The 14,981-nt window shown below is 38.3% G+C and overlaps 1 protein-coding gene across 12 annotated transcripts in view; it reads right to left on the bottom strand.

The window, feature by feature from the left end:
- Window positions 1–13,770, bottom strand: part of MYBPC1 (myosin binding protein C1) — a 101,942-nt gene extending 88,172 nt beyond the window's left edge. For 11 of the 12 annotated variants that reach the window (XM_010805153.4, XM_059886284.1, XM_059886288.1 and 8 more), the window contains exon 1: window positions 13,647–13,770. In XM_010805153.4, coding sequence (XP_010803455.1) covers window positions 13,647–13,671 — 25 coding nt within the window. In that variant the 5' untranslated portion in view covers window positions 13,672–13,770. 12 annotated transcript variants of the gene reach the window in all.
- Between the last annotated feature and the right edge of the window lie 1,211 nt (window positions 13,771–14,981).

Here is a 14,981-nt window from a genome sequence, read left to right as displayed (position 1 = left end):
TGTGAGTGGCAATGGGTTCACAGTACATGCACTTCTTTGATCACAAGCTTCTTGAGGACAAGGCCTGTCTCCTCCTCCTTTTAAATTCCGCACAGCAGGTGCTCTATAAATATAGTTGACTGGCAGGCTGTTTCTACCCACACAAAAGCCCCTTCTGCTCACTGCCAAGAAATCAAGAACCATCCCCTGGCACTCCAAGGGCAGCTTTCTTCGTCTGCCTTACCCACAGGGTACACTATGTCTCCCGCTGGTGACCCTTTCGCTGGCTGACTTCTCCCAGGCACACACCCAACTTCATCATTTAGATTCTTCTTATTGTCAACATACCTTCCATCTTGAAAGAGCAATTAGGACCAGAGTTTTGACCTCCAAAACACGCTTTGGGGACTTCCCTGATGGTTCAGTGGCTAAGACTCTGACCTCCTAAGATTGACCAGGTTCAATCCCTGGTCAGGAAGCTTGATCCCATGTGACACAACTAAGACCCAGCGAAGTCAAGTAAATGAATAAATAAAAGCACCACCTCTTGCCTTTCTAAGGATTTCCCTTTTCAAAAATCTAAGCTAGTTTTCTCAGCAAATAACCCTCAGCCAACTATGCCAATCCCATTATCACCCAGCTTTACCATGTTGCAACAGTCAGGAAATACAAGGCCTGGGAAGCCTTTCTGAGATTTGAGCAAATAGGCATCTATTGAGGTTGTTGTTTGTTGTTTATTCAGTTATGTCTGACTCTTTGTGACTGTAAAGAGGAGCCCACCAGGCGCTTCTGTCCGTGGAATTCTTCAGGCAAGAATACTGGAGTGGGCTGCCATTTCCTCCTCCAACGGCTGCTATATTTCTGCTTATTCAGAAACCAAAGGCCAGGGACTTCCCTGGCTGCCCAGTGGTTAAGACTTCACCTTCCAATGCAGGGGGTGTGGGTTCAATCCCTGGTTGGTGAGCTGAGATCCTACAAGTGGCCAAAATTATCTTGCGGCCAAAGATCCTATCTTGTGGCCCAAATAACCAAAATATGAAAACAAACAAACAAAAAGAAGCAGTATTGTAACAAATTCAATTAAAAAAAAAAAAGGCAAATTCCGTGGGACTTTTCTCCCAGGTGAATAAAGTTGGCTTTTTGTCCCCTTCATCCATCCTTCCCCATTGTCTCCACTGGAAAACAGACCAACAGGATGGACTCAAGAAGCAGGGTTAAGTAAGTTGCTGTCTTTAAATAGTTTTGAATTAAAAAGAAAGAAAGAAAGAAATCGGTATACTCTGAAAAATTAAACCCAGGAAATATTTTCATGGACAACATAAAAATCAGCCAGACTCTGACCCAGCAACTAAGGCTCCTTCAGCAAGGGCGGCTGTCCTTGATCTCCCTAATTCACGGATATAGCCTTTCTTTCCCTCTGCGACACTGACATGCTTTTAAAGGGCTTGATCTATTTATGGTGGATTTTTCCTATGACCACCTACTGTAAGAAGCACAGGTATGCCGCCAATGGCAGGCCCGCACAGTTAGTGCCAGGGCCTTCTAATTGACGGGCACTGGTGGCCGCTATCAAAGAGACAGCCCATATGTGGTTCTTGTCTCTGCTGAAAGACTAGGCACCCGGTACTCCATAAATGGTTGGCTCCCTCCAATGCAGTCTGTTTCTATTTTCCATAATCAAGGGTTCCATGGTCAATACATTAAAGGGGAAAAAAATGCTAAGTTTTAATAAGAGGCATTAATCTGCCTCTCTTTCTGTGTCTATACACCAAAATGATATAAACAACCCAGGTCTCTTCTTCCCATGGGCTCACAGCTCAAATAATATACTGTTTGATTTACTTAAAAATTATTTTATGGGCCCTCATGTGCAATTTAATTTAGGCTTTTAACAGCACAGAGAGCATAATTACATTATATGAATATGTTAATAGGCATAGAAGAGATAATAAGAACACATAATAACAGTTGTTATCATTAAACATCTTTTTTTGTGTTTATGTGGCTTTCTGTCACTTTTTTTGCATAAAACAAGTGTGCTAAAACCATCCTTTGGTAACCTGGGGTGCAGGAGAAAATTGCATGCTATTCTTAATTATTATTTCTTATTCTCAAAGTCAAATTCTTTTTTTTTTTTTTCTTAATTTTTATTTACTTTTGGCCACCCTACATGGCATGTGGGATCTTAATTCCCCAACCAGGGATCAAACTCACATCCCCTGCAGCAGAAGTATGGAGGTTTAACCACTGGACCACCAGGAAATTCCCTAAAAGTCAAATTCTTGGTTTGAAATAAAATATGTGAATGCTTTATATATTGCAAACATTGTGGTAAATAAGGTTTTATCTGGCCAACTCTTGTAACTTTTGGTACTAAAGCATTGTCTTCTCTTTTGGATTAAATATACAATAAACACTGTTGATAGTGAAGTCTGGCACAAGTCATGTCACAGCCCATCTCTCATATGCCTATATAACAGCACAATGGAAACCACTTTAATATAAAATATTGTCTACATGGGGACATTCATTGCACTTAGAGAAGTTTTGATTATACAAATCATAAAAGCCACCAAAAAGTTAGCAAACAGGAATGACAGTGGATTTGCACTGACCATATTGCTTATGCATCAGAGATCAAGATTTTCGTACACAAATTAGATGTAATTTAGTGTTTTCACAATTATATGATTGTTTTGTGTCTTGTTCTATTCACTATGGGCCACAGGTCAGGATTTTATACCTTGAAATTTAAGGGGGGATTATACATGAGCTCTGAAGAATTGATGCTTTTGAACTGTGGTGTTGGAGAAGACTCTTGAGAGTCCCTTGGACTGCAAGGAGATCCAACCAGTCCATCCTACAGGAAATCAATCCTGAATATTCATTGGAAGGACTGATGCTGAAGCTGAAACTCCAATACTTTGGCCACCTGATGCAAAGAGCTGACTCATTTGAAAAGACCCTGATGCTGGGAAAGATTGAGGGCAGGAGGAGAAGGGGACAACAGAGGATGGGATGGTTGGATGGCATCACTGACTCAGTGGACATGGGTTTGGTTGAACTCTGGGAGTTGGTGATGGACAGGGAGGCCTGGCGTGCTGTGGTTCATGGGGTTGCAAACAGTCAGACACAACTGAGCAACTGAACTGAACTGATACATTTTTTAGAGGCAATTATATACTGACTTACAACAGAAATTCTCAAAGTATGATCTGGGATCCCCAAGAGCCCCTGAAATCCTCTTGAGGAGTCCATGTGGTCAAAACTATTTTCATAATAACGCTCAGACATTTTATGCCTTTTTTTACTCGTTCTTTCACAAACAGGCAGTGGAGTTTTCCAAAAGATATATAATGTGTGATGATGTTAACACTCTGGCAGCTAATAGAACATGTACTTTGTACTCTTATGCTTTAAAAGTTCATCCATTTTAATTTCAAATTCAGTAAGTATTAATAGAGTGTACATAAACAAATACTTTTTAATGTCGTCAGCAATTACTGAATGCCAATTGATCTGAGACTGAAAAGTTTGAGAATTATTTAGAATTTATGGTAAATCTTTGAAAATTATTTTGTGTGTGTATACTTAAAAAAAATAAACTCATGTCATATGAATCATTTAGGAAATATCTATAGCCTTGCTTAATAAAAATGAGTGAATCAGTCAAAATAAAAGCCACAGACTGATTTGGGGGCAGTAACTTATTCTACAGTGTACATAATTAATAGGAACAAAAGGGTGATATTGTCTAGTATCACCTCCCTTATTTAGAATTCAGCTATCTAGCAACCTTACTTATCCAGATAACAGCTGCTGATCAGCAAATTATAAGGGCTTCTGAAGAGCAAAATGAATTGTCTCAAGCTCCTCCTATCTGGCATTCCAAGAGCTCAAATGCTTTACTCCCAAGAGAAGACCTCTCACCTGGGTCCCCAGCCCTGGAACTGGAACTAGGGTGAGGGGAGCCAGGTGACTAGGGAGCATCACTTACAGAGGCACTGACACTCAGGTCTGGACCTTGCATTTGCACGACCTTGAGAATGAGTGCCTCCTTAAATGGGGTACTCTGCAGTGTAGTCCTGCTCAACTAGATTATTGACCTGGCCAGGATCCAAAGCAAACAACAGAGGGAAGAGAAGGGGACAGCTTCACACACTGACTAGTAAGAGTAATTAAAGAAGACAGCAGCCTTCTGGCAAGGGATGAAACAGGAAAGCTATCCAAAGTTGGACACAAATTCAGAATACAAACCAATGTGGCCTCATTAACAAAAAGACAAATAATTTGAGCACTGCGGATATCATGTGGTAAGATAACTGATATCTATAAATGATGACAAAGTTAAATTATATACACTGTACTTTGTTTTTCAAAACAAGGAGTAACATACTGCATCTTAAGTCTGTTTATATCCAAATTGGTTGAAATAATAAGGTTCAAGAAAAAAATGAGATATTAACAATTCATCAACTCCAGCTATTCAAAATTTGATTCAATTTAATATTTATTAATATTTACTGTGGCCACATATCCCCCAAAACTATATTTTAAGGTTGTGAATAGGTGGAGTCTATTTGTACATCAAGTAGTAAATTTTCAATGACTCATTAGTTAACTTGATGGAAATTCCCTGAATCCACAGGGTTTTTTCCCTTTCCTAGTTAACTTGCTCTTCCATTGTTCAAATTACATGGTTTTAACTTAAGATGTCATTCCACACAGGAAGATTAAAGTCTGGTGATTATCACAGAACAACAAATAGCTTCTCGCTGTTAACATGGGGCTGGATGAAAATGAGATCTTTTGCTACGATCTGATTACTTGTCTCTTTATTGTTCTTCTTAATGTATTTTAAAGTAAGAACGAAGTGATGGTTGGGAGTAACCTAGGTGAGTATAGTGGTATAGAAGAAGCTTTCCTCAAGCTGAAGTTTAAAAATTTAGCACAGGTGAAAAATGATTTGAATCATTAACAATTTCTCCCTTTCACCCATTTTGTCTTTCCCTGACGGGTCTGCTCCTGAGTAGACCATCCCTACAATCATATCACTCTTCTGTGGTTATAGGGTTATCCGAATAAACCACTTCCAGGCCTTTCCCAAGCCTTGCGGGGCCTCACGTTGGATGACTTTTTAAAAATAGAGGAACGACAGGCCTGATGCCAGGTGGGGTCATAAAAATGAAATTCCACAGCAGTAAACACCGCCACTCAATCAATCACCCACTGTATTCATACACGGTCATGGAGAGTTCTTTATGTGGCTATCTCAGAAATGTTCAGACCAGAGGAAAACTCCCCACCTGCCAATAGCACCCCGGGTGGGAAGAGAAATCTTAATGCCCACCCCCCACACCCAAGCCTTATAGCCCTTGGTGGAGGATACAGTTACATGTTCAACTGTGCAGGGTGACTCTTTCATCTAAGTGGGAAAGGCCATGCCCCCACAATGGTTATCACAACCTCACTAACAACTGGGGACCCCCAGCTGGACATGACACATTTCAGCGTGGACACGACAGACGCTCTGAAGTGTAGGCCTCTGATCTGAGCCTCCACGGGTGAAAGCAAAGATATTTTACTTCAAGTCTAAAAAGAGAGAAATACTTGTGGTGGTGGCAATGATGGCTATGATCGTAACCACAGCTGTTTGGGACCGTATTATAAATATTAACACCAGGCAGAGAGGTGAACTGTGGTTGTAACATACCTTACAGTGTTTGATATGTGTTGGCAGAAATGCCCTCAAAGTTTATATTAAACTTTAGGCATTTAATACCTTAAGCTCGACAAAATTTCTGAGTTTGCTGCTTTAGAAGGAAAGGACTTAAGTTCTTATTACATGCTAATGGTTTATTCTCAGCTTTTCACCTAACTTATTTAATTCTTACAAAAAAACAGTGAGCTAGTTACTATTATTATTCACATTTAACAGATGAAGAAACTGAGACATGTGAAGTGTAACTAACTCGATTCATGATACAGCAGGAATTTGAGCTGTCTAGAACGCTCTGTGAATAGTTAACTTTATGTCACTATGTTTAATGATGAATATTACCTAGTATACATAAGAAAAAAAGCCAAAATACATACTGGATGAAGAATAAGTCTAGAGACATGTAACTTAAAAAATGAGAGATTAAATTGTAGAATTATATAATAAGGTGAATTTTTAGTTAAAAGCAGAACATTCTGTTCCAAGAGATATAAAATTTTATAGAAGGCGAAAGCTAATACTTGCTGCAAGCAAAGAATTCCTGAGGAACTTAGAGATTTGATGCTATTTAGAGGAAAAACTGGGTTTCTTTGGTAGCTCAGACATTAAAGAATCTGCCTGCAATGCAGGAGACCTGGTTCGATCCTTGGGTTGGGAAGACCCTTTGGAGAAGGGAATAGCAACCCACTCAAGCATTATTGTCTGGAGAATTCCATAGACAGAGGAGCCTGGCGAGCTACAGTCCATGGGGTCGCAAGGAGTTGGACACAAATGAGTGACAAACATATACACAGAGAGAGAGAGAGGAAACACTGGATGATTTGAAGAAAAAGAAAAAAAACTGAACCCCAAGCTCTTGTAAATATCTAAAGTAAAAGTCAAAAAACAAAATTAAAAAATTTGACATACACATACACACACAGAGAGAGGAAAAACTGGATGATTTGAAGAAAAAGAAAAAAAAATTGAACCCCAAGCTCTTGTAAATATTTAAAGTAAAAGTCAAAAAACAAAATTAAAAGATTTACATATAAATAAACAATTTTGGGTGTTGTATTGATGTGCCAAATTGGTCCATAAAAAGATTTCTTAGGCAGTATAAAAGGGCAAAAATCTTATCAAAGTGGAGTTCAGACTTGAAAGGCATAATGAAAGTCAGATTTCAGTTAGCTTATTGGGAACTCAATTTAGAGAGAAAAATACACGTGGGATTAAATGATCCTGGTCTTTTTTTCTTTGCCAAATAAACCACTTCACACCCCAGTTGGATAGAATCTAAAACTTTACTCTGAAAATGCATGTAAAAGTGCATAATTAATCCACCCCTTGCATGGGAACATCCTAAAAATTTGGCTTATTGTCTATCTGTGTGGCTGTCCAAAACAAACATACTCTGTAAATTATAATTGGGCCTATCCACAAAGAAGAGATTTGGGTGTGACAGTGTCATCACTTTGATATTTGGAGGCTGTCTTTATAAAAAGCTGTGGGGACAGATGCTTTCTCTCCAATATGAGACAATTTGCATGCATGTAGGAAATTAAGGGGTTTCCCCAGTGGCTCAGTGGTAAAGAATTTGCCTGCAATCAGGAGCCACAGGAAATGCAGGTTTGATCCCTAGGTCAAGAAGATTCCCTTGAAGAGGGCACAGCAACCCACTCCAGTATTCTTGCCTGGAGAATTCCATGGACAGAGGAACCTGGTGGGCTACAGTCCGTAGGGTCACAAAGAGTCGGAAACAGCTTAAGTGACTTAGCACACACACACACAGGAAATTACGTGATTAAGTCTTTTCTTCTTTTTCATAGTTTCGTTTTCCTTAATTGCTACGCTTTTAAATTTTAGAAAACTGCTCTTGAATAAGCGATACCTACTTCGTGATTAACCTAACTCAAAAACACTGTATTTCAGTAATTACCTTTCTGTGTATTAGGCTTCCCTACATGAGCTACAGTCCATGCAGTCACAAAGAGTTGGACATGACTTAGTGACTGAACATATTCTGAACAAGCTAAGGACTCCAGGAAAGACATCTGTCCCCCTCAAGAACTGAAATGGGGGACTTTCCTAATGGTCCAAATGGTTAAGAATTCTTCTAGTGCAGAGGATGCCAGTTTGACCCCTGCCCAGGGAACTAAGATCCCACAAGCCGGGGGCAGCTAAGTCCATGGGCCCACACGCTCTGGAGCCTACATGCTGCAACTGAGATCCCACACAGCCGTAAATAAATAAAGATTAAAAAAAAAAGAAGGAAAAAGACATATCATATCTCTGCAGGAATACACATGAAATTAAAAGTTTTCTGCTTATTTTTTATTGCTAGAACTTTAATTCTGTTCTTTATTATCTAACACACCCAAGTATGTCTAGAGATGAGGTCTAGAATTACCACAGAAGTCATGGGCTGCCAAGAGTATTTCGTTTCTCTTAATATAGGTTTCATAGACTAATTAAGGAGGCAAGCAGATAAAACTGTAATTATTAACAATAAAAATTCTTCTGCTTGGCCATAAAGAGTTGAAAAATAAATTTTAAATTAAACAATCATACAAGACTTCAGCAAAAGTAACAAAACTGCTTTCTAGGGCTGTGAAACAGCATTCTATTTCCTTTCATGACAGCCTCTTTCCACAATTCTCTCTAAAAGAAAGCATCTATGAGTTTCCAAAAAGATTGCAAAAACATCATTTTATGTTCACTCAAGCTTTTTAAAAGATGGTTTATTTATTTATTTTTAAGTCCAAGCATTTCTTTAGAGTAATTTCAGCCTGGGCAGTTTATTCTAACATTCATGTCAAATTCAGGAATACTTCTAAATAGCTAAAAATAAGAGAACTCTGTGAAGTGTGTGTCCACGAGGAATCTAAAATGTTTCAAGGCTATATCGCAGGCCAGAATAATGGGTGGCATTCAGAGAGCAAAGATTATGTTTTTCTCTTTTTCCTTTCTCTTGGGGTCCAGAATAACCAGAGAGCCTAACTTTTGTTCATCTCAGGAACTCCTTTACCCCTGCTCTTTGCAAGGCCTAGGGGAGACTTCGTCCAACTTACTGGATGAGAAACAAAGATACAACTTGTTTTTTCAAAGTTTTTTTTTTTTAAGAGATATATTTAGGGCGCTTGAGAGGAAAGAATTGGCCAGTCCTTTATTTATCTTCCTAACAGGTGCAGTCGGATAGTCATAAAAGCATGCTACTGAAAAAGAATGATTTTGCCAAGTATTAAGCCCCTCTAGCGTGCATTAGCCCAAGAGTATTCCTTCTTACAGCAGATAGCTCAAATCTACACTGTGCATGGCCAATACAGCCTGGCAAAGTTTTTTTGGGGTGGGGGTGGGGGGAAACATTGGCATTCATTCATGCAACTTCTTTATTCTTCATCCAAATCTTCAATGTGGCCTAAATGAACCACATGAAGTTTGAAGGAAAATAACCGCCCTCAATCAAATACCTCCTCCCTCTTCTCCCTTTCTTTTCATTATTTTCAACAAATGCACTTTTCCCTAATTAAAAAAATATATATTTATTCATTTATTTGGTTGCGCTAGGTCCTATTTGCTGCATGTAGGATCTAGTTCCCTAACCAGGGATGGAACCCAGGCCCCCTGCCTTAGGAGCACAGTCTTAACCACTGGACCACCAGAGAAGTCCCTACTTTTCTCTGATTTGAGAGAAAAATAATATTCTATATGTAATATGACTTCTCCAAAGACAAATTTACTTTGGTGTTTGAAATAGGCCATCCACTCTCCTCCAGGTGGAAACTGAAGGTCAAGGAGTATATATGAGAGAGAGGTTTCCTGTCACCAAGGCTCCTTTTCTGATGATGACTAAGCCCTGAGTGATGCTGGGAAATAGGTAAGAGGTGATGAATGCCGCTTTGCATTCAGATGGGTTTGGGGCTTAGCAGAACCTTAAATGTAGTGAAATCTCTGGTGACCAAGAAAAAGAAGTAGCAAAGAAAAAGCTCCTATGGACTGAAATAGTTATTCTCCATGACCATGTTCCCACCTAAGCTTACTGAAATAGATCAAGATAGAATAGATAGATACTGCATGTTGAAGTAGCAAGCGAATCTGTAGCAACAATGCCATACTTTTGATCCTTGGAGTTATTAGAATGGCCCCTAAAACTGATCATCAATGAAGGTGTGTTTTGCCATATGTTTGAGTTTTCAGCAAAAGATCTTACAAGGAAGATGAGAAATCTACCACGACACCCTCAAAGTGTTTTGAATGACCCGCAAGCACCAATAAGGAACTTTTGCCTTTTTCCTAAAAGTTAAGTGCATGAAATATAATAGGGCCTGATATATCACAAAAAGTGAAATTCACGTTAACATCTTAACCTGGTGTTTTAGAAAAGAGTTTTTCTAGGTTCTATAGCATCTGACAGTTAACAATTTGTCTAAATATATTAAAGAACCAGATTTTATGGTTTTAATCATTACATAGTACAGAGCAAAAATTCTTAAGAAATTATTTGTAGGCAAAAGTATTATTAATAGCATAAGATTCTTGCATGTTTTTAACTTCATGTTGATAAAACCCCTTTTTGAAAGGAAAAGAGAGTTTCAGCAAAAGATGACTTCTTTACTCAGTGAGACCCAGGGGCAATAAGGGTTTTTAGAGCAGAGACCATGTTGCATGTATCTCTGAAATCCCAGCAACCAGCTCATAGTAAGCACTCAATTCACTGATGATAGGTAAATGAATGTATCAGCAAGACATCCTGGGAGATGCCCACAAATCTGAAACGTCCTTCTCACTGTTTGATTAGAACACCTTACTTTTACTGGGTGTCAGATCTGCATCAATCTAAAGTGTAAGACAGACATTTTCTTCGGAACTGGCAGTACAAATAGTATAGTTCTACAATGAATAAATATATAACGTAGAGGTGGAGAGGACAAAGTGAAATGAAGTGAAAGTGTTAGCTGCTCATTCATGTCCACCAATTTATGACCCTATGGACTGTAGCCCACCAGGCTCCTCTGTCCATGGGATTCTCCAGGCAAGAATACTGGAGTGGGTTGCCATTCCCTTCTCCAGGGGACCTTCCCAACCCAGAGATCAAACCTGGGTCTCCCACATTGCAAGCAGATTCTTTACTGTCTGAGCCACCAGGGAAGCTATTCCTTAAAAAAAAAATTTCTTTCTCAGAAAGAGCTTACTGAGCCATCCAGAATATTCTGAAGGGTCTAAGTAAGGACTGTTGACTAATTACTTCCATTAGAGTCCCTCCTTGAGGTCTAAAAGTACAACCATACTTCCCCTTCTCCTTAGAAGGACCAACTCTCCCAAGACCAACTTGGAGCTCCCAGAATTAGGCCGCTGCAGGTCGGGAGGCATTTGAGAGAGACATCTTTTGCGCTTTCAGGTGCTGAAAACTCGGCCTCTTTTGAAGAGTTGTCAAGTGCTCCTGGATCCTGGGAAGGTCAAAGCAGCTCATGTGTCATCAAGATTTACAGCAGGCGGTCATGCTCTGCCTGGGCATGGTTCTTCCAGCCAAGGAAGAGATGTAAGGATATCCACAGGGGCTGGAGAAACCTGCTTGAGGGGGGTGTTTCTGCAAATAGTTTGAAAGGATTCTGTAGAACTGGTTTGGCGGCACATTTTATTCTTGAGGCTGTCTTTCAGAGGCAGGTGTATATGGAACAAACCCAAGCCCAGTAAGTACTGAAGTGAAGTTGCTCAGGCATGTCCGACTCTGCGACCCCATGGACTGTAGCCTACCAGGCTCCTCCATCCATGGGATTTTCCAGGCAAGAGTACTGTAGGGGGTTGCCATTTCCTTCTCCAGGAGATCTTCCTGACCCAGGGATTGAACCCAGTCTCCCGCATTACCATCTGAGCCACCAAGGTAGTGCAACCCCAGAAAAAATGACACTAATTGAGAGAAGTGCAAGGACCAGAATAGCCCCTGACTTGCCATACTCCTTATGTTTCTGATGTAAACAACAGAAAAATGCAATGATTTCATTAAGAAAACTCTTCAAGGTATAGTTCCTTTAAAAATCAGTTCTGCTGGTAAGGAAACCAAAAAAATCCCTGTACTTCCTCAAAGGATTTTAAATATATCAGTAACCTTCTCTTTATCCTGACTCCCCACCATCCAAATTTAAACTAACCAAAGAATCTGAGTATAAAATTACTGTGCTGGGGGCAACTCCTACACAGAATATCCACAGTGCTTTTATAGCAAAAGATTATGGGCACTTTGGTATGTATGTTGATTTATAGCCAAAATTTATACATGGTTTTTTTGGGGGAGTGGGGTGGGGGATGGGCTGAAGTTAAAGATATATTTTCCTCCTGTCTCGGCTAGTTTCATTGTCTTTAAAAGTAAAATGGATCAGATTGAGTTGTCAGACAAAAAGGAAAACTTTATCACATCTAGCAATCCAAATAATTTAATTAGCTTTATAGGCTCTACAGCTCTTCATATTGGCCTATTAGTTTCTCAGCTTTTCTTGTCATTTTCCAATGGGCTTTAAAGTAACACATGCAAATTCATCCACTAAATGCAGGATATTAAAACAATATTCTGTCCTTTGTCAGGAAACATAGAATGCATTTCATCCAAATAAGCCTTGAAGAGGCTAGTCAAGTGACAGATCAAATGAAAAGGACACTTAATACACAAGTAAATCATTTGCATTACAAATAAGACACTTCAGCAGGGACTGGACTCACTGCTTGATAGTCAGGATTAAGTTCCCATATTAATGCATGCATTTGGTGTGGTTATTTCGGGTAGAAGATTTCATCCATCAATGCCCTCCGCCACTAAGTAAAGCCAACCTGTAAACTGATCACCACAGCCTGTCAACACTGGTTACTTAATTACATAAAGAAAATATATTTCAAAAACTTTTGGTAATTTGGTTAGTGTTTCAACTTTGGATTCAACATCTAAGCATCTTTTTCAAGGCTCTCAAAAGAATGGTTAAAAGCAGTTTTTAGAATTAAAAATAAAAAAAAAAACTAAATACCATTTTTATGCTCTCTGGCTCTCTGCTAATGTTTGTCAGTTTGTTGCTTTTATTTGCAGAAGTGAAAAACAAAGATTTAGTAGGCACTAAGGAAGACTAACACAAATGAAAAGAGTATTTTTAAAAGATGTTACCATTTAAAATTAAATTCAATACATTTCTGCTGTTAATTTGTGTTTTTCATTAGTTATTTTAGTAATTTTGAATTTCAGCTTATTTATATTATTAATAAGTAGTTTTAAGATATTGATTTTTCATAGGTAGGAGAAGCTGTTTATTGGAGGAAGCATTTTTCCTAATGAAAATTATTTTCATCTTAATTATTTTTAAACGGTTACTATGAAATTACCTACAATAAATCTCATTAAAGAACATAGTCTGTCATTGACATTCAAAGATATTCTTTAACCCAGGTGTTTGATTTTTTTTCCCATGCAAGATTATAATAATGTCATAATTAATAAAGCTCCAAACTGATAAAACCAAAAAATAACTGCATCTGCATATTTTAAATGTCTTTCTAGGAGAAAAATATAGCAAATTGGGAAATACTGTCACAAATTCTTTTTTGAAATCTTGAACAAATTTGTTAACTATTTAAGAAAACATTCCAAGTTCCTCCCACTCCGCACAAACTGTAAATACAGGTGAAAAATTTGTGACTGAACCTAAGAAAATTAAACTTTAAGGATTCTTTGCAACTAATGATAAAATTCTAATTTGATCATTTCAGTTAATGTTCCTTCATAAATGATCATTATCAGATATTTTTTAATTGGTTATACTCTTCCTATATTTACCCTCTGGTCTTTCTACTCCAAAGGTTCTTTTCCTTAAGTCACAGTATTCTATTATCTTATAGTCTCTTTAAGAAATTAGATATTTTTTGAAAATAGCAAAAAAACCCACATGCTTTATTAAAAAGTACAACAAAAAGATCTAGGGAGGAATCTTACCCTCTTTCTTAGTGGGTTCTGGCATGGTCACAATAAAATATTATTCTCCAAACAGTTTGTCCTTTCCAGTACTAGTTGACAGAAACCCCACGAGCAGTTGAGAGATGGTACAGGTCAGTGTGACAAGCAGCTGGGGAGAAGTCCAGGGCTTTTATATTCCCTGGGAACGTCAATCATTTTTGCACCACCCCTTCTTCAGCACAAGGATGCTGGAACTCAACAGCTATGAGCACCTTCTCACATCTGTTGTCTGCACTCTGCTCTCTTGCCTACTGGAAGGAATCTTCTGTTCATCTCATGTGGCTATGAGAGCACCTCTGACTTTCTAAATTCAGCTGCAGCCTCGTGCTCCTTCTTGCTCTTCTCTTTCTGTCTGACAGAGGCATGTGTCAACTCAGAAAAGCAAAAAGTTGCCTGATAATAAAAAATTAAATCAAATTAAAAATCATAACATGTTAATTCAACATATACCTTAATTTTCACTAAGATTATAAAGAAAAACCTCTGTATTGATGATAATGTTATGTTCCCATAAGCTTTTTGTTGTCTGTTCTTAATTATTGGGTTTAAATTTTTTCTTACTTTTCATCAATATACTAATATTTATTTGTCAAGCCAAATCTCTGTGTTGAATATTTTGTCTCATTTTCTCCTCCAAAAATAGCAAAATTTTCTATTAAGGAATATTTAGCTTGTATCTTTGTTTCAAGAAACATCCTTTAAAAAATTACAGTGCATACAAAAAGATGAAGTAATGATACATGCTACAACATACATGAAGCTTGGGAACATTATGCTTAGCGAAAAATGCCAGACAGAAAAGACCATGTATTGTATGATTCCATTCATATGAAATATCCAGGAGAGGCAAATCTATTGCATCAGAAACTCAATTAGTGGTTGCCTGGGGTTGAAGGGAGGTGGGATTACGAATGACTGCTAGTAGATATGAAGTTTCTTTAGGGGATGATGAAAATGCTCTGGAATTAGATAGTGGTAATGGATGCATAACTTTGTGAATATATTAAAAACCACTGAATTATATATTTAAAAATATATGGGGCATGGGCAAAAAAAGTCAGGCCAGTAGCCATTGTTTTGTTTCAACATGGCAAACATGTACACAAATCTAACTTAAAATATTAGTAGACTGTTAGCCACTTTCTCCCCAAATTCTCATGGAACTGATGGAGAAATATGAATTACCAATTAGTCAACCTAAGAAAAACATCTTATTGGGTTGGCCCAAAAGTTCGTTCACAGTTTGTGGAAAAACCCGAATGAACATTTTGGCCAAAACAATCATTTCTTTATCCACGCCCATGGCCTCTTATG

The sequence above is a fragment of the Bos taurus genome, chromosome 5 (assembly GCF_002263795.3).
Source record: "Bos taurus isolate L1 Dominette 01449 registration number 42190680 breed Hereford chromosome 5, ARS-UCD2.0, whole genome shotgun sequence".
NCBI lineage: Eukaryota > Metazoa > Chordata > Mammalia > Artiodactyla > Bovidae > Bos > Bos taurus.
Note: the sequence above shows the minus strand (reverse complement) of the source record. Positions and strands in the feature narration are given on the sequence as shown.